The following is a 22452-nucleotide window of genomic DNA, read 5'->3' as shown; positions in this document are numbered from 1 at the left end:
TTTAAGTCTCAGTGAGTGTACTGATGCTTATTTGAATAACCACTCTAAGACATTAATTATAGAAATCTGTATCATAAACATTTTCCATCAAACATGGATTGTCATGTCATTAATCTCTAATCTTTTTAAAAATAGTGAATCAATGTAGAACTCATAAAATGTGATGGCAAAGGTTGGTAAATGTTCATTTTTGTCTAATTCAAATAGACTTCTATTTATTTAAGATCATGTCAAAATTATCTTTATCTATACAGAAACATATGCTGAGGATTTGTTGAGAGATATATTCAGCAGTCTGTGAAATTAGGGTTTAAAAATTGTTGTCATGGCAACCAATTCAAGAAAGTCTGGTTGTCCAGAGTAAAAATTGGTCGTCCGGACCAAAAAAAAGGTTGTCTCGGGCAATAGGACAACTGCTAATTTTGCAGACTGTTCAGTACTTTCTAAACACTTTCTTTGCTTGTTATACTATTTGATAGTAAAATCTTTATAATGAATATGTATATTTTTTAAAGTATTATTTTATGGTCTTTAAATATTTACAGCAACAGTTTGAATGAATATGTATTAACTTTCATGTAAATACTGTATTCATGTATAAGTATACTTAATGTTAGTCACTATGTGTGGTTTAACTACAAAATACATAGTGGGCAGACATAATTTGTTTGCTCTGTAAACATCTTATTGATCAATATTACATGAAACCTTTTCTCTACTCTTAAAAATCAACATTCAACTTGAGAGCAATCTGAGTTCATCTTTTTCAAGTTTGTATGCGCTTTTAGTAAATTTTTCAAGTATGATTTTTATGCAAGACAGCCAGGTCATTATAAGATTGTACTTGTCCACTTGTTCTGTTTATTCAAATCTGGATTTTTTTGTATAAAAATTCAGATATTTGAAATTCTTTGAGAATTTTCTTATAAATGATAATATTTATAGAACTTATGTAAGAAAAATCATTGTTGTTGATGAAACTATTTTTCTTGACAATTGGTTCCTTAATTAAACGGCAGTTATCTCTTAATTATGTCACACCATATGATGCTTGCTTAACAAAACTTGCTGGTTCCTGGCCACAAAGAATATGAGTGCAACTTTCATAAAATATAACTGACAAGTTTGTGACACACAAACTTGTCAGTTATTTGTTATGAAAGTTGCACACATGGACTGTAGATTTTCAGAATGACATTCTATTAGTCATCAAATGCTTAATTTTTGTATATGTTTAGAAATTTTGTTATGTCTGCTCTGTCCAAGTTGGATATTTTTTTTATCATACTTTTTGAAAAAGTTCATGAAATTTCATATTCTGGACTGAAAACAAATTACCGGATTTGTTTTTATCTGTAATAGTAAAGTTTTTACAAAACATTTCAAACCGTCTGCCAATAACACATCGAATTTCCAATTACATATTAGGGAAGTGTCAACTTCATGGAAACTCAGCCAATAATTCATGGCACCAGTCTCTTAATTAAACGAAAAAAATGGTGCCGTAGTTATATTTCCAATATCCTGTGAAGTTTGTATATCCTTTAATTTGTCTGATAATGATTGGTGCGAAAACATTACAACTTGACCTGTCAATAAACTAACCATCGATTTTAGTTATTAGATGATTTACTGCATCAGTTCTTTTTACAGACTCTGGTTATTGCTTCGTTAAAACATAATGGCATGTAATAAAAACTTCTTGTTTCTAACAATTGCTTCTGGGTAGCTAACACATGCTTCGTTACATCTTATGAATAAATGTTTACTGTAAAACATGGTTCATTTTCACGCATGTATTCAGTCTTACTAATGAAGTATGAAAAATAAACACTTTCTCTTAAGTAAAGTTCTACGATACTTTACAAAGAGTTATTGATCATTGCATGCTGACTAAGGAAATAAGCTTTATCCTTATTGAAATTAGCTGCAGAGGTAAATAACTTTGCTAACGAGGCTTTTTCATTTTTATCCCTCACATGCTTAATTTGAATTTTGGACTTGTCGTGCCATGGAATTGTCCATTGTTCACACAAGGGGTTTAGAGTTCCTTCAAAAATTTTTAAAAAAGGCATCTTACTTTGGTCTTTAGAGTTTCAGTACCGTGTGAGGTGTTCTTGTGTGTCACCTTTAGTGGTACATGTTTTAAATATCATTAAACAGTTTTTGCTCCCACATGAATAGTATTAAAGTAACTAAAAAGCACTTAAAGTATCTTTTTCTAATGACTTAGTATAAATCATGTGTTATTACAAACAATTAAATTTGTATAAATTAATAGATTTTTACATGATAATTGAAAGAATCATAAAGGAATACATTGTATTTATCAACTATGAAGACTATAACTATACATTTGTTCACTTCAAAATGTTATGAAACAATGGCTAGACCTTATGTTGTCCCATATGCATTTATTTTATTATTTCAGATCTTTGTATAACCAATATTGAATAATCTTAAGCAATTTTTATACAAATAACTACAATATAACACTTAAGCCTATTACTTATAATGAAAGGACTAAGACAATGCTGTACAGACCCTCCTTTTTAAAAGAGTGGAGGTGGGGTTCAGTCAGTTTCTCAACTAAGTTTATTCATGAAAATGTAGGGAGGTATAACTTTACCCAATATACGAGATGTATGTGTACTATGCTTAATGAGGGTCCATCTCGTCCTTCAGGCACTAATTGCAGCTATTGCTGTTGAGTAGGGACCTGGACATGTCACCGGTCATAAATTTTGTGGGGTTCAGTCAGTGTTCATTTTAAGTTTAATCATGCAATGGAGGGGGGTTATTCCCTTCCTACCAATCCTCACTTGTCTTTTATAAAGTAATGGGGGTGGGGTTCAGTCAGTGTCTATTTTAAGTTTAATCATGCAATGGAGGGGGGTTATTCCCTTCCTACCAATCCACATCTGCCCTTTGTAAAGTGATGGGGGTGGGGTTCAGTCAATGTCAATTTTAAGTTTATAATCTTGACAAATGGAAGGACAGTTAGTTCCTTAGCAACATATAAATGGAGAGAATGGACAGTAAGATTCAGATTGTCAAAAACAAAACTTAATATGGGACAGTATGAATATTAAAAAAGAATATCACCGATTTTTAAAAGATTATTACGTTATTAAATTGTCATTGAAAAGTTTGCATGTTGTTTACTGACAGAAAGCATTATGCCATGTAATAACTCTTTATAATCATCTGTGAAAACATTTTTTCGTAAAGTTGTCAAAATTTCCAAAATATCTACAAGACACAAAATTCATCAAAAGCAATAAAAAAACAATAAAATCTTTTTCACTTACTAAAAAATTATTCATGTGAAAAATGGTATATCAAAAATTTATAAGTTAAGAGTATTGTATTTTGTTAGGCCTTATCATTATTTAAGCAATATACATAGTGGCATTTAAAGATCCAAATATAGACATCAGTTAAGTTCACTTGCTTAATAATAAGTAACTTTACACTGATAAAAACCACTTTCTGACTAGAAAAATTCTTTTGATGTTGACAGTAAAAGTTAAAAAGTCAATAGTACATACCCTAGTATCACTGAGTTAGAGAGGAAAAATAGGTGTCCGACACCGTGTATGGGTTAGTATAGCGTCCTGATATCACCTATCAACATACAGCCTGTGGTCATGACAACTCCCAACGATACTACCCATAATGCAACATTCTGGTTCCGCTGTAAATATGCCGTCTGCTTAACTATGTCGTCTGCTTGAATATAGATCAATGCTATACTAAAGCCTTTTATGATTGATACTGCAAGGTTTATCTACATAAGGCCAATTTATGTTTAAGCAGATTTTAAACGTAATGTGCTATTCAATAGAGTGTGAATAGGTGTAGAGAATAGGTTTAAATGTTTTATTTGATATTATTTGAGTGGCTATTGTACTTCTTAAGATACATGTATGATTAAAGAAAAAAAATGTACATTAACTGGACAGAGTAGGGTTTTGGGTCAAGAGAAATATCTACTGTAGCTGATTGCAATTTAAACAGATTTAAGTTATCTTTAGATAACCTTAATGGACTCTTAGATTGATTTATTGTTTCAATATATTAGTTTAAATAGATAGTGTATGATACAAAAAGTGTTGGATAAAAACAGCCTTTTGTTGGCCCGACCAGCATAATATTTAAAGTTCCGTATATTCAACATACTTGTTATATTTTACAATGTTTTAGATAAAGAAAAAAATGAGAATATGAAATAATTTAGAATGATTTCCAGCTTATACCTGTTAAGTTCAATGATTTTATTAATGGTAGAATTTTTGAACAGGTCATACTTTTGTTTTGGTTAGATTTTAAGTCTGACATGCACTATAAAAGTCATATGGCAACATTTTAGCTTATTAATACCTGAGGTTCCCCTCTAAGCACTGTATTATGCACACATGGACAAAAAGGCCGCTTCCTCCCACTCCGCAGATCCCAAGTAGAAACACAAAAGTCACATAAAAAAATCACCCATACCTCTTACTGTATTTTAACCCAGTTGTGAACAGCAAGTAAATTGTAATTGTTATTCAAAATCAGAACCACTCTGTGAAAGAGCCCCTATTGCCAACCACCACCACTAACCTTTATTCTTAAGGAATGAAAAATAGGTTCATTAGTATGTTGTGTAATTTTAGAAATTTTAACCTGACTAATTCTTAATCTTAAGTGATAAAATTAATGTGTCTCCTTTATTAAACTTTTCTTCAACTGTAAAAAAAAAAAGTAAAAAGAATTCAATAAGATAATTTAGATAGAACAAAGTCATTAATCATTTTCTATAAGGTGGCCTGCTGAATTGACAAATAATAACTATTGATATAGGAAAATCAACAGATTGTGTTTAGAATTTTTAACAATGAAAGTATCAGGTACTCATTTAATTTCATTTTTCCAACATGTTAACAATAAGTTTATTTTTATGCGTGCTATCTTGTCAGTGTTCTGTTGTTATATCGGCAGAGTGATAACCCTTTTTCTTTTTGAAAATAAACTTTACACCTGCAGTTAAAGGGATTACTACAGTATTGAGGGGCCAGTGGTATATGACACTGATGTGCTGGCTGGCCTGGCTCTATTCTAGTGGCATAGATCTGTTTTTATCTCAATTTCTAAGCATTAAAGCTGCAGGCATCCCGATGAGACAAAATATTTCAAGAAAATCAAATTGGTGTTTGCACTAAAGGGCACCTACACCAGTAAAGCTGGAAAGTCGCCTTATGGCCCAAACTAATATTGACCTTCATTCATTAATGACCTTGACCTTCTAAGTCAATCTGAATTTTTGCTTGATTTTTGCTATAAATCTCAACCTAAAAAGAAAATTAGAAAAAATTTCAATTCAGGGATTTCAATATTCAAATTGAGTAATCAAAAGAACAGGGATGTTGAGGCTGTGTTGATGTGTATTATTTTGCTGTATGGACATAAACTTACTGATTTGAAGTTCTTAATTGTTTTTGTTTTATGTTTTTTTAGCTCACCTGTCACAAAGTGCTTTTAATGACATCTCCTCATAAACCACTGAGCCAATTTCATCCAAACTTCACAGGAATGTTCCTTTGGTGGTCACCTTTAAAAATTGTTCAAAGAATTTAATTCCATGCAGAACTCTGGTTGCCATGGCAACCGAAAGAAAAATCTTTAAATATCTTCTTTTAAACAACCCTAAGAGCTAGAGCTAAGATATTTGGCATGAAACATGTTCTAGTGAGTGTATACCAAGTTTGTTCAAATAAAAGCCCTGGGGTCAAAATTGGCCCCGCCCCAGGGGGTCATTGATTTTCCCTATATGCATATAGTAAAAACTTAAAAAATCCTCTTTTAAAGAACCCAAAGAGCTAGAGCTAAGATATTTGGCATGAAACATCTTCTAGTGAGTGTCTACCAAGTTTGTTCAAATAAAAGCCCTTGGGACCTTGGGACAAAATTGGCCCCGCCTAAGTGGGTTATTGATGTTCTTTATATGTATATAGTAAAAACTTAAAAAAATCTTCTTTTAAAGAGCCCCAATAGCTAGAGCTTAGATATTAAGCATGAAATATCATCTAGTGAGTGTCTACCAAGTTTGTTCAAATAAAGGCCCTGGGGTCAAAATTGGCCCCGCCCCAGGGGGTCATTGATTTTTCCTATATGTATATATTAAAAACTTAAAAAATCTTCTTTTAAAGAACCCAAAGAACTAGAGCTAAGATATTAAGCATGAAACATCTTCTAGTGAGTGTCTACCAAGTTTGTTCAAATAAAAGCCCTGTGGTCAAAATTGGCCCCACCCCGGGGGTCATTGATTTTCCCTATATGCATATAGTTAAAGCTTGAAAAATCTTCTTTTAAAGAACCATAAGAGTTAGAGCTTAGATATTTGGCATGAAACATCTTCTAGTGAATGTCTACCAAGTTTGTTCAAATAAAAGCCATGGGGTCAAAATTGACCCCACCCCAGGGGGTCATAGAATTTCCCTATATGCATATAGTAAAAACTTAAAAATCTTCTTTTAAAGAACTCAAAGAGCTAGAGCTAAGAAATTTGACATGAAACATCTTCTAATGAGTGTCTACCAAGTTTGTTCAAATAAAAGCCCTGGGGTCAAAATTGGCCCCGCCCCAGGGGGTCATTGATTTTCCCTATATGCATATTGTAAAAACTTAAAAAATCTTCTATTAAAGAACTCAAAGAGCTAGAGCTAAGATATTTAGCATGAAACATGTTCTAATGGGTGTCTGCCAAGTATGTTAAAAAAAAAGCCCTGGGGTCAAAACTGGCCCCGCCCGGGGGGTGTCATTGTTTTTAACTATATGTGTATAGTAAAAACTTTAAAAATCTTCTTTTAAAAAACCCAATGAGCTAGAACTTAGATGTTTAGCATGAAACATCTTTTTATGGGTGTCTACCAAGTCTGTTCAAATAAACAAATAAAAGCCCTTGGGTAAAAATTGGCCCGCGGGTGGGGGGGGGGCTATTTACAGGTGAGCGACCTCAGGGCCATCATGGCCCTCTTGTTAATAATTGTCATGAAAATAATGAATAAATATTTACATGTCATAGAAATATGAATGAATCTTTCCATTGTTGCGAAATGAACAAATTTCCTGTATAATTCATTGACAAAAACCTCTGTCTGTAGCAGACAATAAAATACATCTCGATGACACAGTGTTCAATAAATGTGAGAAATCTAGCATACAAGAAAGAAATAAAACTTTATCTTCTGGAAATAGATTGATTGATAGGAAATGCCTGTCTCTATAAAAATGGAATCGGGTGATTGAAAATTATATGGCCAGGTATTGCAGGGAAAATTATATGGCGAGAAATTGGAGAAAATTGGAGCAATTTATTCAAAGCTTTAAAAATCATATGCTGATTCATCATATGTGAACATGTCAATGAAGACACTAACCGGAATGAATCTGGTTCAATAGGTATCAGTTTTCAGATATCAGTACTGTTGTGCTCTAGCTTAATCTGTGGCATTTATTGATGGTCCCCTTTAAGTATGGTTTAAATAGTTTGATATTTCTGATTGGCCATCTGGTTCATACAGAAGTTATTTTAGTTTGATTGTTTGAAAAGCTGGTAGCTTATAGACACTCTCTGGAAGCCATTTCTGGAGCCTACTAGTAGTGAGCAATGAGAGGAAAGTTTCTTACTACTTAAGGACACAACACCTTGCTCCTGACGGGGTTTTAACCCATGTGAATAGCAATCCTTAGATTACTAGTCTGACACATTAATCATGGAAAAGAAAAAAACTTAATCTCTAATATGATTTTGTTTTGGCTCCCATTATTTTTCCACAGAATGACAGGCAATTTTTTGAAAGTATGAAAAGAATTGTTAAGCAAGATTTTGAAGATAAAATATTTACTTCATTTGTATTTTTCATTACTACAATCAGCCCCTATAATCAAGGTAATTTTGCAGTTTGTCAAAGGTAGAACTGGCATTTCACTTTAACTTTCATTGCTAGCGATTAAGATTAAATCATTCTGCCAACCAGTATCTAAAGCCATGATGAATAAATTGTGTTTTAATGACTGATAACACAAAAAGAAAGTTGATTTATTTCCATCGGGACTGTTTAAATATGTATAGGGCACATGGCATGCAACAATAGTTAAGGAAAAGTTAACATGTTTTATTAGCCATGTAAGGAATGGAGGGGGGAATGGCCAGTGAAAATGCTTTGTTGTATTGTGTTTGTTGCTATGGGGATTGCTTTACCTGTCATGAATACAATTTATTCAATGATATACATGTGATAGTTATAGAATGTGAAAGCAACATTGGTTAATTAAACTGTCATATTTTATTTACTACTTTTGAAATGGCATGCTGAATGACCTATGATGTACCCGTTAAATGATTCAGTAACTGATGTCTTTTAGAATTCCATTGAGATATTGTTTTTGTATATTGTAGATCTATTATTATTGATTTCTGGTTATTTTGTCAGTCCATCAACTTGATGAGTAAAATGTTGATAAAATAATAAGGCAAGAAAATGTCAACCTATAACTTCATACAAACTCCTTTTCACACCATTTCAGACTTTGTTTTTATGCTATTCCATCTACATAATTTTATCTTTAAAAATTTGATATAAGCATATTGCTGGTGATATAGATTATGTTTCTGGCAGCAACATAGATAGGAGTGACCGACTTCCTTACTGTTATGTTTAAAGTCATGCAACTTGCAAGCAGTAAGGCTTTTGATTGATGTACAGTAATACCTGTGAATAAAGGCCACACAATGGAGAGATCAAACATGACCTATAGGCTAGTGGTCTTTATTTGGAGGTTTCTATGTTATATTTACTGAATGAATGGTTGTGGAAGCATGGTGTTTATATACAGGGTGACCTTTATTTGGAGGTGGTCTTTAACACCAGTTTAACTGTACATTGAACTGATACTGATTGGATACTGTGTGAACCTGTCCTGGGAAGACTTTGACCCATATCAATGAAAAATAAAATTTTACCATATAAAATAATTATAAATGTTTGTATTTACAGGTAGCTGTGTTAGATGTGGATATATGTGGACCCTCAATGCCTAAAATACTTGGTGTAGAAGGAGAGCAGGTAAATATTTTGAAGAATCCTTTAAAATTTTGTTAGTTTTATAGGAATCAACTAATATAAACTTGTCAATTTTTAAAAGGCATTTACAGTATTTAGGACAAAATAAGGATCTTTAGCAATTGAGACCTGAGTTCCCTTAACTGGACATTTGTGTAATGAAGGTAAACAATAGATCTATTATTATAAGTTTTGACATAATGCTTATTTCTCTGTCTTGATAAAACAATATTTTAGTAGTTTATAGTTTGACTAGGATTCCTACAAAAATCTCTGGTTACAAATTAGATTGATAAAGGATGTCCTGGTGCATATTTCAGGGTTTTGATCATTTCTGTAAGAAAAGTGGCCATTTGTTGTTACTGCTGTTTTTTCACGTATTAGATACTGATGGAAAACCTTGTGTTATGAATTTATGACAATTTCCTGTTGCTTGTTTATTGCTTGTTTAATCCTGTATCTTCTGAAATGAAGAGTCATCATGGGTTATAGCATAAAGTCTCTAATTCTACTTATGTGCTGTTATATTATTTCAATGAATATAACAATCTTGTTATTTTTCCTAATTTCAGGTTCACAACAGTGGTTCAGGATGGTCACCTGTGGTAAGACATTTTCTTCCAGTACATTTTACCCCACCCATAGCTAGCTTAACTTAAAATAGCAAATTGTAGAAATTTTGATTTTGCAGCAAATCTTGCAATATTGAACAATTCTTAGCTTGGCTTGTAAATCTTCATATAGATTTTTTTTTTAGTTGAGAACTTTCATGTCCAAATAAATGCCAATGTGTCATTAAACCTAACAAAAAATGAATGTATCAGTAACTTGTCATTGTTCAACAAAGCCATAGAGACTGTTAATTGCTGACCTACTTTCCATTGAATAGTAATTAAAACTGTCTGCTGCAGACGACCAAAAAAATCAAGGAAAAGATACATAATCAATCAAGTTTTATTTCAAATTTAGTGTTGTGTAATGTTCCTTTTATACCTGGTTGAGAAAAGAACTTTTTTTTTTGGAAGGCGATAAATCTCCCATGTTGTCATTGCTTTTAGACTTCATAGGCCCCCTAAACAACAATTGCAACAATACAGTTTGGTACCATTTAAGTAAATAAGAACAAAAATATTTACTTGGCAACCACATGTGTTAAAATCAGCATAAAACCAGAAAAGCAAACAAACAAAACTAGGCAACCATCTTATAATTGGAAAAAAATCATGTTTTTTTAAGTTACATAAAAAATACCATGCACTATTATTATCATTTTTAGTGTTTCATAAAGATACTGCTATATTCATTTCTAAGGCACACAGATTCTTTATGTAACCAGTCAGATTTATATTAAATCCTCAGTTATTTACTACCCTGATAGGTATTGTAGGATAGTGTGACATCTTCACAATGAGTGGTGGGGCAGAATAAAGCATAGACTAGCTTTTTTTTGCATGACTTCTCTTGCACCTATTTATCCCTTAGGTAATGTTGTTGTTTTTTTAGTAAGAACTAAAAATCTTGATAGATAATCTGGGCAAAATTCAAAACTATCATCCAATAAGTACTTTAACCAAATGAAATAATGTGCTGAAATCCCCATTCAAAACAAATACTGAAACTTGAGCTTTTGTTATTAAAGAACAAAATTATGTCACTTTTACTTTAGTGTTGTTATATTTTTCTGTTTTTTTTTAGATCATTGATTCCAATACTCTATAATAGTGTTAATACAGCTTAAGGGGGCATTAAAAATGTTTCACTTTACATTATCTCATATGAACAGAGTTGTAAAACTTGTTTTCATTGCTTTATAGTGGTTTCCCCTTTTTTCCAGATTTTTACTTCTTCTTTTCTGAAATGAAGGCAATTATAAGTTATGTTGCTTTTATTTGTTCCCGTGTAATAATAGTTATATCAACACAATTGCCACTTTTACTTCAATACTGAAAAAGACATTGAATTGATAGTCTGTGTGTATTTAAATGCTGGTTGAAGTCACATCTTGACAGTTGGCTCTTAGGTACATTTTAAACTTTTAATACTGACAAAAATAGACTTCTTGTGACAATAAACCGGAGAAATCAAACAGATATACAATGGTCTCATTTGTTTGATTAGTCAGGGAGATATGTGTATGAAGGATCTTAAAGTCTGAAGTGGTCAGTTTTTATACGGTCAGTAGGTGATGTTTAGGTCAATATTATTTAATCTATGAAAGTTTATCTCACTACTCTAATGTTACATATATATTGTCTTTATAAAGTTATACATTTGAATTTGTTTAACTTGAAAACAAGAAAGTTGAATTTTTGTTTGTTTGTTTACCACTTGCCCCTCACTGCTGTGGGTTCGAATCGGACAAGGACTTTGGATTCTTTTATGTGAGGAAGCTGTCCAGCATCGACGGAGCATCGATGGTTCTACTCAGGTCTCCTTCCACCACTAAAGTCAGAAAGTCGTCATATGACCTATACTCTGTTTGTGCAACGTAAAACCTAACAAAAAAAAACATACTCGTCATTTTGTTTCTTTACATAATATACATGTTTGTTCATTTACTAATTTACATAGAAATTCTTATAAGATCATCTAGAAGCATGCTTATCAGTGTAATGTAATGACTACCATAAATTAAGTTTATGAAATGAAAAAAAATCATTAAGCTTAAGTTGGATTAGTGGTTTGTGTGTTAGGGTAAAAATGATGTAACTTTCTGTTTTATTTAAAAATAGTTAATATACTTTAGCACCAAAATTTCATCCTGCACACTCCTGTAATGTAGATATATAATCCCCTTAATCATAATCTGAAAGGTCACTTTCAATTTGTCAAAGGTCACTTCTTTATTGTGTATTGAATAAATGTCTAAGTCCTTAAGTTCACATCAAGAAGACAAAAGAATATTTTTTTAACCAGTTCAACTTTGTCAATATCTGATATGGTTGTATGAAGCCCCTGTTTCTGTTGACCAATGACAATTATAGTTTACTTTCCTAGACTTACATATAATTTGTAGTAGTATAAATATTTTTTCAAACTCCTATCTATTTTCTATAAGAAGGAATTTGTATTATGACATTGATTAATATATATAGAGTACCAGGTATCTGTTAAAATTTACTAAAGGCTAAACATCCATTTTAATAAGTCATGTTGTAGAATTTGTATTTTATGTTGTTTCCTTGAGGAAGAAACTTTACACCCATTGCTAAGTACTGGCTAATTCCAGGAATGGATTCTAGAGTGCGTTTATAAGCCTATAGCTTCGTACACAGTCAAACTGAAATAAATTCTTTATAAACTAAGTGATAAATCAATTAAATTTTGAGTTTGACAAAACCATGTATAATTATATGCCATCATGATTTTATATTGAATGATATTGAATTATTTTCAGTATGTGAGTGATAATCTAGCTGTAATGTCTATAGCTTTCCTCCTGTCCGGTCCAGATGATGCTGTTATATGGAGAGGACCAAAGAAAAATGGTAATAGTATTATAAAATGAAGTTTATGAAGGACTCCACTCTGGTTTTTAGCTCACCTGTCACAAAGTGACAGGGTTAGCTTTTGTGATCGCTTTTCGTCCGTCCGTCGTCCGTCCGTCGTCCGTAAACTTTTACTTTAAATGACATCTCCTCATAAACCACTAAGCCAATTTCATCCAAACTTCACAGGAATGTTCCTTTGGTGGTCACCTTTGAAAATTGTTCAAAGAATTTAATTCCATGCAGAACTCTGTTTGCCATGGCAACCAAAAGAAAAAACTTAAAATATCTTCTTGTAAAAAACCCAAAGAGCTAGAGCTTAGATTTTTGGCATGAAACATCTTCTGGTGAGTGTCTACTAAGTTTGTTCAAATAAAAGCCCTTGGGTCTAAATTGGCCCCGCCCCAGGGGGTCATTGATTTTCCCAATATGCATATAGTAAAAACTTAAAAAATCTTCTTTTAAAGAACCCAAAGGCTAGAGCTAAGATATTTAGCATGAAACATCTTCTAATGGATGTCTACCAAGTTTGTTCAAATAAAAGCCCTGGGGTCAAAATTGGCCCGCCCCAGGGGGTCATTGATTTTCCCTATATACATATAGTAAAAACTTAAAAAAATCTTCTTTTAAAGAACCAAAAGAGCTAGAGCTAAGATATTTAGCATGAAACATCTTCTAATGGATGTCTACCAAGATTGTTCAAATAAAAGCCCTGGGGTCAAAGTTGGCCACACCCCAGGGGGTCATTGATTTTCCATTTATACATATAGTAAAAACTTTAAAAATCTTCTTTTTAAGGAACCCAAAGAGCTATGGTTAAGATATTTAGCATGAAACATCTTCTAATGGGTGTCTACCAAGTTTGTTCAAATAAAAGCCCTGGGGTCAAAATTTGCCCGGCCCTGGGGGTCATTGATTTTCCAAATTTCCTTATATGTGTATAGGAAAAACTTAAAAAATCATCTTTGGAAAAAACCAAATAGCTAGAGTTTAGATATTAAGCATGAAACATCTTCTAGTGATTGTCTACAAAGTTTGTTCAAATAAAAGCCCTGGGGTCAAAATTGGCCCCACGCCGGAGGTCATTCATTTTCCCTATATGTGTAAACCTGAAAAATCTTCTTTGAAAAAACTCAAATAGCAAGAGTTTAGATATTAAGCATGAAGCATCTTCTAGTGAGTGTCTTCAAAGTTTGTTCAAATAAAAGCCCTGGAGTCAAAATTGGCCCCGCCCCAGGGGACATTGATTTTCCTTATATGATTATAGCAAAAACTTTAAAATCTTCTTTTAAAAAACTCGAATAGCTAGAGTTTAGATATTAAGCATGAAACATTTTCTAGTAAGTGTCTACAAAGATTGTTCAAATAAAAGCCCTGGGGTCAAAACTGGCCCTGCCCCAGGTGTGTCATTGTTTTTAACTATATGTGTAAAGAAAAACTTTAAAAAAATCTTCTTTTAAAAATCCCAACGAGCTAGACCTTAGATGTTTAGCATGAAACATCTTCTAATGGTTGTCTACAAAGTTTGTTCAAATAAAAGCCCCGGGCTTTAAACTGGCCCTGCTCCGGGGGCCTATGTACAGGTGAGTGACTTCAGGGCCATCATGGCCCTCTTGTTTTACATGACTGGATTGGAAATGATTTTACAAGATTTATGGTTCAATTTGATGTACTTGTAATACACATGTACACCAATAATTTGAAATTGTGTATAAAATTTTAGACCATATTCACAAAATAATTATTTTATTTGTGAAAAATCATCCAAAATTTACAAGCATTGCAACACTTTGCACTCAGATCAGGCACAGAATTATTTTTTTCTTTTTATTTTCCTTTTAATTATCTTACGCATATCTTCCTGTGCCCTAGCTGGTATATGAAAGAAACTCAAATTTTATGTTTTTTAGACCTTAGTAGATTTCTTTTTAAGAGTCAGATATGAATATTACTGGTATTTTCCATTTTGCATTATTTGTAAACATGTGTGTACATTAGGATCCTTCTGCTTTAAAATGAGAAACAGTTCTTCCAATGATTTTATGGGGAAAATAAGGTACTAAATATATTCTTTGTTTTTTAATGGTCTATTTAAATCATTGGTCTATTTAAATCATTTTATTGCAGCACTTAAACCTTTAAAATCTCTTAATCAAATAATCACTGTTGCATCTTACAATCAAATAAATTGTTAAAAGAAATAATAATGAGAAGTATTATTTTATTTACAGGATTGATAAAGCAGTTTTTAAAGGATGTAGATTGGGGTGATGTAGATTATTTGGTGATAGACACGCCCCCTGGAACATCAGACGAACATCTGTCAGTTGTACAGTATCTCAGCGAGGCTAATGTAGATGGAGCTGTAGTCATCACAACACCACAGGTTATATGTTATTTATTAGTATTTTTAGCTCACCTGAGCTAGCTCAGGGTGAGCTTTTAGGATCAGTTTGAATGTCCGTCCTCATTTGTTCGTTAACACCCTTGTGGTCACATTTTTGCCTCAATCATCATCAAACTTTGTCAGGATGTTTGTCTAGGTAGTTGATTGAATGAGTTCGAACATGGGTCATTTCGGATTGAAAACTAGGTCACAGGAGCTAAAAATAGAAAAATCTTGTTAACACTTTAGTTGCTTATTGCATGGCCATGCATATATTTTGATGTGACATCATTTGTGTTATTTTTTATTGGCATGTCAATGAAAAATGGTTCTTTTTCACTTCAAACAGTCTTTTTTTCTGGTATGTGATAAATAGAATATTAAATTCATGTAAGTTCATTACAGAGCCTGGCAAAATATAATTTTATTCAACTTGTTCAATAAATTCAGTTCTAAACTTACACTCATTTGATGTCCTCTTTTTTACTCACAAATTTAGGGTGAAACAAGACTAAAAAGTATATGAATTTATTGTTTGTTTGATACATTTCAGGAGATATCACTGTTGGATGTTAGGAAAGAGATTAATTTCTGTCAGAAAGTCAAGCTGCCAATCATAGGAATTGTCGAGAACATGAGTGGGTTTGTCTGTCCTAAATGTAAAGTAAGTTCTTGGGTTTGTCTGTCCCAAATGTAAAGTAAGTTCTTCTTGTAAGCTCTACTTTTTAAAAGAAATAAAAATTGTGCTATTTTATTTAACTGCTCTGTTAACTGCTTCAACATTAGTTAATATTTTTGGATGATTTTATTTCACAAAATGGGAACATATTCCAAAAGGGGAGGTTTTAAACTTTGAAATTTATTTGTGCCTAGTTTTCAACCTAGAATGATTTTTAAAATGTTTTTGTCCAGGCTCATTTTCCTTGAATTGATACTCTTTTGAAACTTGAAAAATGTTGTTAAGATTTTGTTAAAAATTTATTCCTAGAAAGCTACAAGTAACATAGTTATTCATTTGAAATAATTTTGAATCTGAAAAATTGAAACCACTTACTTATGGATAGCCTGTGTATACAAACCTTCAGCAGGTAGTACATATTTAAATTCATAGATAGTATACTTCTACAAAACTCTCAATCAGTACTTAGCAGGTTTCAAACGCCTCCGTGGTTGAGGGGTTAGAGTCGATGACTTCTAATCCAGTTACCTCTCTGGTGTGGGTTTGATCCCCGGGTATTTAAATTCATAAATAGAATAGTTCTACAAAACTCTCAATCAGTACTTAGCAGGTTTAAACCGCCTCCGTGGTCGAGGGGTTAGAGTCAATGACTTCTAATCCAGTTACCTCTCTGGGGTGGGTTTGATCCCCGGGAGATGCTTTGGTAGTTTAGCACGGGGGAAGGGAGTTTGATGGGATAAATTTCCCGGAAAAGAGGTTAAAGGAAACTACCCCCTAAAATGATTTAAATTTCTGTTGGGAAAAAGGGGTAAAAAAAACAAAAAAAACAAAAAACCCTTTTGCAGGTTTTATTTAAAAATTGTTGTCTTGGGGGAGTGTCCCCAAAAACTTTGTATCAAAAAGGAATTACTTTTCAAATGGGCTATAAAAAACATTGAAATTTTTTAATTTAAAAGCCCCGGATTTTTTAGAAGGTTTTGTTTTGGGTTGTTTTTTTGATCACCCCTTTTGATTGTTAAAAATTTTATAATTGTCTTGTACTGGGCAAACAGAAGAAAAAAATTTTACTTTTGTCAATATTTTTTTTAAAAAATTTTCCTACCTTTCCATTTCATTTTTTGCTTTTGTAGATTAAAGGCCCTTTTAAACCCTTTTTAATTTTATTTTGTTTTTCGAAAAAGGGTTTTTAAATTTTGGGTTTTTTACAGTTTCAAAAAAATTACCCTTTTGGGCCCTTTAAAATGAAATTTTCTTTCGCTTTTTTTTCATTTTGGCATTTTTGTCATTTTTAGTGATTTGTACTGGTTTAAATTTTTTTTTAACCTCTATGGGCGCCCTTTTTACAAAATTCAGTGCTATTTTCTTAAAGGGGTTAAGGAAATTTTTTGCTTTTAAATTATCCCCTTCCTTTTTAAAAAAATTTTTTGTCCTTCTACTTTTAAAGGAAAAAAAGGGATTTTTTTCTGAAAGGGTTTAAAGTGCCCTTTTAAATAAAAGTAATGGGGGAAAAATAGTAAAGTTATTAAAGTTAAGCAAAAGGTAAATTTTATGAAAAATCAAAGGGTTGTCAAAATTGACTTAAAGTTTAAAAACAGTGTTTAAAAAAAGGAAAAATTGAAAAAAGAAGTGATAATTAATTGTTGTTTAGATGTGTGCAAGGTATTTGTATAATGTATAATTGTATAACAGAGAAATGCCTGGTTGTTTAATGCACAACTTTATAGAATATATTAATTGTATGTCATGGGTTTGGCAAAGGAAAAGTATAATAAAATGAGAAAAAGAAAATGAGTAAAAATATAAATGTATTAAGTTTTTAACATATTTCATTCACACTTTTGGCAATGAAATATTAATAGGCGATTCTTTGGAAGGTATTAGTTGAATTACATGTAAGCAACAACAAAAAAAGCTAGATTTGTTAGATAATTTGAAGAAAAAATCATGAAAAAAAAGTACATATGGAGATAATTTGAAGAAAAAATCATGAAAAAAAAGATGGAAGATGGTTTGAAGAAAAAGCACAACAATTGACTCATACTTCTCAGGATACAGTACTTTAATTTACCCATTGTCTGCTGGAACCTGTTTTTAAAGTGGTTTGACCTTTACCAACTAGTATAGAAGCCACGGTCAGACAGATGAATTTTTAAAGGGAACTTTGTCCAGCTTTAAGTTTTTGGAACTGTCCAAACTTAAAACAGTAATAGGGAATATTGAGATAAAAAAATTGGTTTGTGAATTAACTTCAGCCAGTAGTAAAGAGCCAGGTCAATTAACCACAGATGTGCAGGCTGGCCTTAATCACATTCAGTTCCAGATATGGTGGGCAAACTTTGTAAATGGACTGGTTCCAAAATTCCAAAGCAGGGCAAAAGTCCCCTTTAACAGAAATTTAGTAAGGTTCAGGGTAAACTCAAAACTTGAATGTTTGCAGTGATAACTTTGGTCTAGGGTCCCAGGCATTTTTGTTGCTGGTTGATTGATTTTGGGTTATTTTTGGTGGGTTGCCTGGTGCAAACCCAGAAAATAGTATGGGTGAATGTCAGGTGGGGGATGGCAAAAATCTTTTCTTAACAGTTTTCTTAGCAACTACTTATCACAGCCTCTTGATATTTGGCATACAGCATTGAGACGTGGTCCCATACAGTGGGATTTGATTTCAGGTCTGTCGCTCATCCACTTTCTGTTTACTGACATATTTAATTTTCGACATTAATGGTCAATGGTAGGAAATTTTCCTAACAGTTTTCTTAGCAACTACTTAGCACAGCCTCTTGATTTTTGGCATACTTCATTGACATGTGGTCCTATACCTTGGGATTCGATTTCAGTTCTGTCACTCATCCACTTCTTGTTTATCGCCTTAGTTTAATTTTCGACATTAATTGTCAATGGTAGAAAATTTTCGTAACAGTTTTCTCAGCAACTACTTATCACAGCCTCTTGATATTTGGCATACAGCATTGACACATGGTCCCATACTGTAGGATGCTATTTCAGGTCTGTTGCTTATCCACTTCCTGTTTACCGACTTAGTTAAATTTTCAACATTAATGGTCAGTGGTAAATTTTTTTCGTAACATCACAGCATCATGATATTTGGTAAACAAATGCAACCCCGGCCTTTTCTTTCTTTGACCCATTTTTACTTTGAAATCCCTATAAATGAAAATGAGCAATTCTTTGTTAAAAGCAGGGCAAACCCATTACTAAAATGTAGGAAGGTAATGTTGAAAAAGTGAGTTTCAATGTTCTTTATAACTTTTAGAGTGGAACTGTATGTAAATTGATGCTGTATTTATGGTTGTCATAGTTCGTTTAAAATATGATCTAACACAAGTGATGTTAAACTTAACTAAAGCCATTATCGTTAATAAAGAGTATGTTCAAAATTGCTTAATAAGTTCAGATTACTTTGTTTTTCAAATATTTAAGCATTGTAGAGTTCAGGGCCCTGTTTAAATAACAAACTGTTAATGTTATTTCAATGTGCAATTTTTTTTAAAGAAAAATTTTTGTTTAAAATATTTAAAATTAAGCTGGTCTAAAATTTAATTTTTTAAAGCAATACAGAATGAAAAAAATATTTTTGAAATTTTAACCCTTTTTAACCAAACTGTGTGCTATTTGAGTTTTTTAAAGGCATGAAAAGTAGTTCAAGTATTTTTAAAGGCATTTTAAAAACACACAAAAGTGATATTTTTTTAAAATAAAGGGGGGGAAAAAGTTTGGGTAATTTTAAAATTTATATTAAACTATTTATAAATTTGTAAATAGCAGCAGGTCTTCTCTTGATCAGATACCTTTATGATACATGTACAAGATTAACACAATGAAAATTATAATTTTGTATTTATTTAAAGGCCCATTATGCTTGAGAAATGCTTTTATTTTTATTTCTTCAAAGCTTTTTTGTTGTACTACTTTGTTTACATTTTGCTACTTTGTGACAAATTAAATCACATTCATGTCTACTTTCTTCAGGTAACAAATGTCTAACATTCTCTTAAACCATTATTTCAACATTATAAAATTCATGTTTGCCCTTTATAAAAAAAAAATGATTTGTTTCTGAGGCACAATGTGCTTTTAATAAAAAATAAGACTTAGACTGAAAAAAAGGTAATTTTCCTATGTGCATTATAATACTCATTTTAACGAATAATTATATAAATATTTCAGACAGAATCTCAGATTTTTCCTCCAACAACTGGTGGGGGAGAAAAGCTGGCTAAGGATTTCAACTTACCATTTTTAGGGCATTTACCCCTGGATCCAAGGATAGGTAAGTTACTGAGATGAAACTTTTGGAAATTAGTTTATAATATAGAAATTATTTTTAGTTTGATTTTGTAGAAAGCTATAAGCTTATAGACACACTTTTGAATCCATTCCTGGAAGCAACCAGTATTGAGCTATTAGTGTAAAGTTTTTTTCTCAAGGAAACAATGACCCCTGACAGGGTTTGAACCCTCCTTAGAATAAAAGTCTAACTATTTGGCCATACCGTCACTTGTGGAATTTGGGTATCTGTATCTGTTTTAGCTTGACCATACTGGAGAGTTATGGTTCTATCATACTTCAACTTGCACTAAAGGTGTTAGATAGTGTTTTCTTAACACTTGATAAAAGTTAAGTATTGTGTGCAATTTCATTTACAAATGGAGGTTTTCACTTAAAGCTTCACAAGTCTACAAGGCCATAATTGTAGGTCACTAACCAAAATGAAAATCTCGATCATGGATTTTGACTCTGTTACCCTAACTTACCTAAGAAATCTTGAGCATGGCTCCTGTTGTGGGCTATCCCGGTTAAAAATAGTTGGGCATTCTGGTAAGACATAACAGCTATTGAGAAGTAACATTAATAGTGGATTAGCCTGACATATTCCCCCAAAGGACTTGAAGTAATGGTTATGTTATAGCTAGACTCTTTGTTTCAGAAAATATTTCACAGCTGTTGCTTTAAATGTTTTATGCTAGTATTTGTATGTTGCAACAAATAGGTAATTAGTAATATAATGATATTAATGTATGTCTTGGGAATAGGATGTTTTTTATTTTTGAACAGAACTGTTCTGTTACAATATTAACAAGGACTTGTATACATGTTACAGGTAAATGTTGTGACGAGGGTAAATCCTACCTGACAGAGGTACCAGACTCCCCGGCCTCACAGTCCTTTGCTACTATCATAGACAGTAAGTTTATACAGACATTTACTACCCACTGTATTTGAGGCATATAAATTTTCACACAAGCTATCTAATAAACACTTTTGTATAAGATGTAGTGTATCCTTGTGATTATCAGCTTGGATAAGATATTTTACTTTATTTTTACATGAAGTTAAACTGTTTATATACAAAATAAAGAACCCTATTTCTTTTCATCATAACCAGACATAGCAGCTTTTCTGGAGAGTCCAAATTGTCCTCTATACTTTTTTATTTGGCATATGCTGACACCTTGCTAAATCCAGCAATGTTAGATCAAGTCCTTTTATGAAATTGCAAAGCTTTTGGGTATTGAACTCTCAGGCATGAAGGGTTAATTGTTGAAATTATCTTGAACCATGAAGCCATCTTTATCATTCTTTATCAGCTACGTTATTTGTATTGGATGAAAGGTTTCAATTAGCTTTTAATGTTAGATTCAGCAGAAGAAGAAAATTGTGATAATCTAACATTTCTAAATTTCAGAAATAAAAGATCACTGTAGAAAGTTGCGAGAGAGTAGACAGTCTGAAACAGGGGAGACAAGTGCAAACATGGAAACATCTTGAAGAACTGGGTCCAATGATGTATTAATGTCTACTACATCAGTGCACAAGGGTGATCACACTGCTTTGATTGTACACTAAAACACTGTAATTGGATCAGTACAGTTTGTCATTAGCACATGGCTAGTTTTTATTATATTGAATATTATAGGTTATATTTTGTGTTGAGAAAGTTTTTTGTCATCAAGTTTTCATCCTCATTGAAGTAGTAGCAGCAAAATTGGCTACTGTGATGGTATTTGAAGAGAGCCAGGTCAGCCAGCACATTTAAACAGTTTGATCAGATCATTTTGTTGACTTTGTCAATCTTGTTATATTATTTGTCAATCTTGTTATATTATTGATGTCGAAATCCACCATAGTAACACTAAACATTTTATTTTTTAAAACATGACAAATTAATTACACCAATTTAAACTTTAAGCAGGGTTAAACTTTTGACTTCTAAAGATGTATCAAAGATGATAAAGAAACCATAGTTTCTTTGAGAGCAAGTTGCAAATTTTAGTTCACTGTGTTTTGTTAACATAATTGTTTTGTGAAGTGTTATATTAAGGGACTCTTTAAATGATTGTTCAAGGGGTTTATTATTGATAGTCAAGATGGCTTTCATTTCATATTTAAATTAGATAGTCTATTTTTTTTAATATATACAATAGTTCCTGTATGTCTGTTAAAGTTAAATGTCACTGTTTTTAACTTTGCAGGTCCCAATTAATAGATTGGTATATTGTGTGTGCCATATACATATCTATAATTTTATGCATAATATTAGTGCTACAAGAATTTTATACATGTCTGTTACAAGGATGAAATAAAAAGAGATACATAGAATTTTCATGTTAATATAAATGCTGTTTTTATCATGGCAAGATATGTAAGCTGCACATTGTGCAAAATGCATTGTAACAGCATCTTGCAAAAATGTTTGTTACGGATTACTGGTATTTTTTATTAATCTTTGTTTTACTGTACACAATGATAATTAAAGATGTCTTTTACTAAAAA

The 22452-nt window shown here is 32.0% G+C and overlaps 2 protein-coding genes across 3 annotated transcripts in view; one reads left to right on the top strand and one right to left on the bottom strand.

Annotated features, from left to right (window-relative positions):
- LOC132727324 (tektin-3-like) overlaps positions 1–3711 on the bottom strand; it is a 21723-nt gene extending 18012 nt beyond the window's left edge. For both annotated transcript variants that reach the window (XM_060712759.1, XM_060712758.1), the window contains exon 1: positions 3552–3711. The gene's annotated coding sequence lies outside the window, so the exon portion shown is untranslated. The remainder of the gene's footprint in view (positions 1–3551) is intronic.
- LOC132727326 (cytosolic Fe-S cluster assembly factor nubp1-B-like) overlaps positions 1–22452 on the top strand; it is a 25873-nt gene extending 3421 nt beyond the window's left edge. Inside the window, exons 4-11 of the mRNA XM_060712763.1 lie at positions 9042–9110; positions 9680–9712; positions 12505–12595; positions 14827–14981; positions 15535–15645; positions 19846–19948; positions 20780–20863; positions 21365–22452. Of these exons, the coding sequence (XP_060568746.1) occupies positions 9042–9110; positions 9680–9712; positions 12505–12595; positions 14827–14981; positions 15535–15645; positions 19846–19948; positions 20780–20863; positions 21365–21447 (729 nt within the window). The 3' untranslated portion in view covers positions 21448–22452. The remainder of the gene's footprint in view (positions 1–9041; positions 9111–9679; positions 9713–12504; positions 12596–14826; positions 14982–15534; positions 15646–19845; positions 19949–20779; positions 20864–21364) is intronic.

Source organism: Ruditapes philippinarum, unplaced genomic scaffold (assembly GCF_026571515.1).
Source record: "Ruditapes philippinarum isolate M1 unplaced genomic scaffold, ASM2657151v2 ctg8860_1_1_1_1, whole genome shotgun sequence".
Lineage (NCBI taxonomy): Eukaryota > Metazoa > Mollusca > Bivalvia > Venerida > Veneridae > Ruditapes > Ruditapes philippinarum.
Note: the sequence above shows the minus strand (reverse complement) of the source record. Positions and strands in the feature narration are given on the sequence as shown.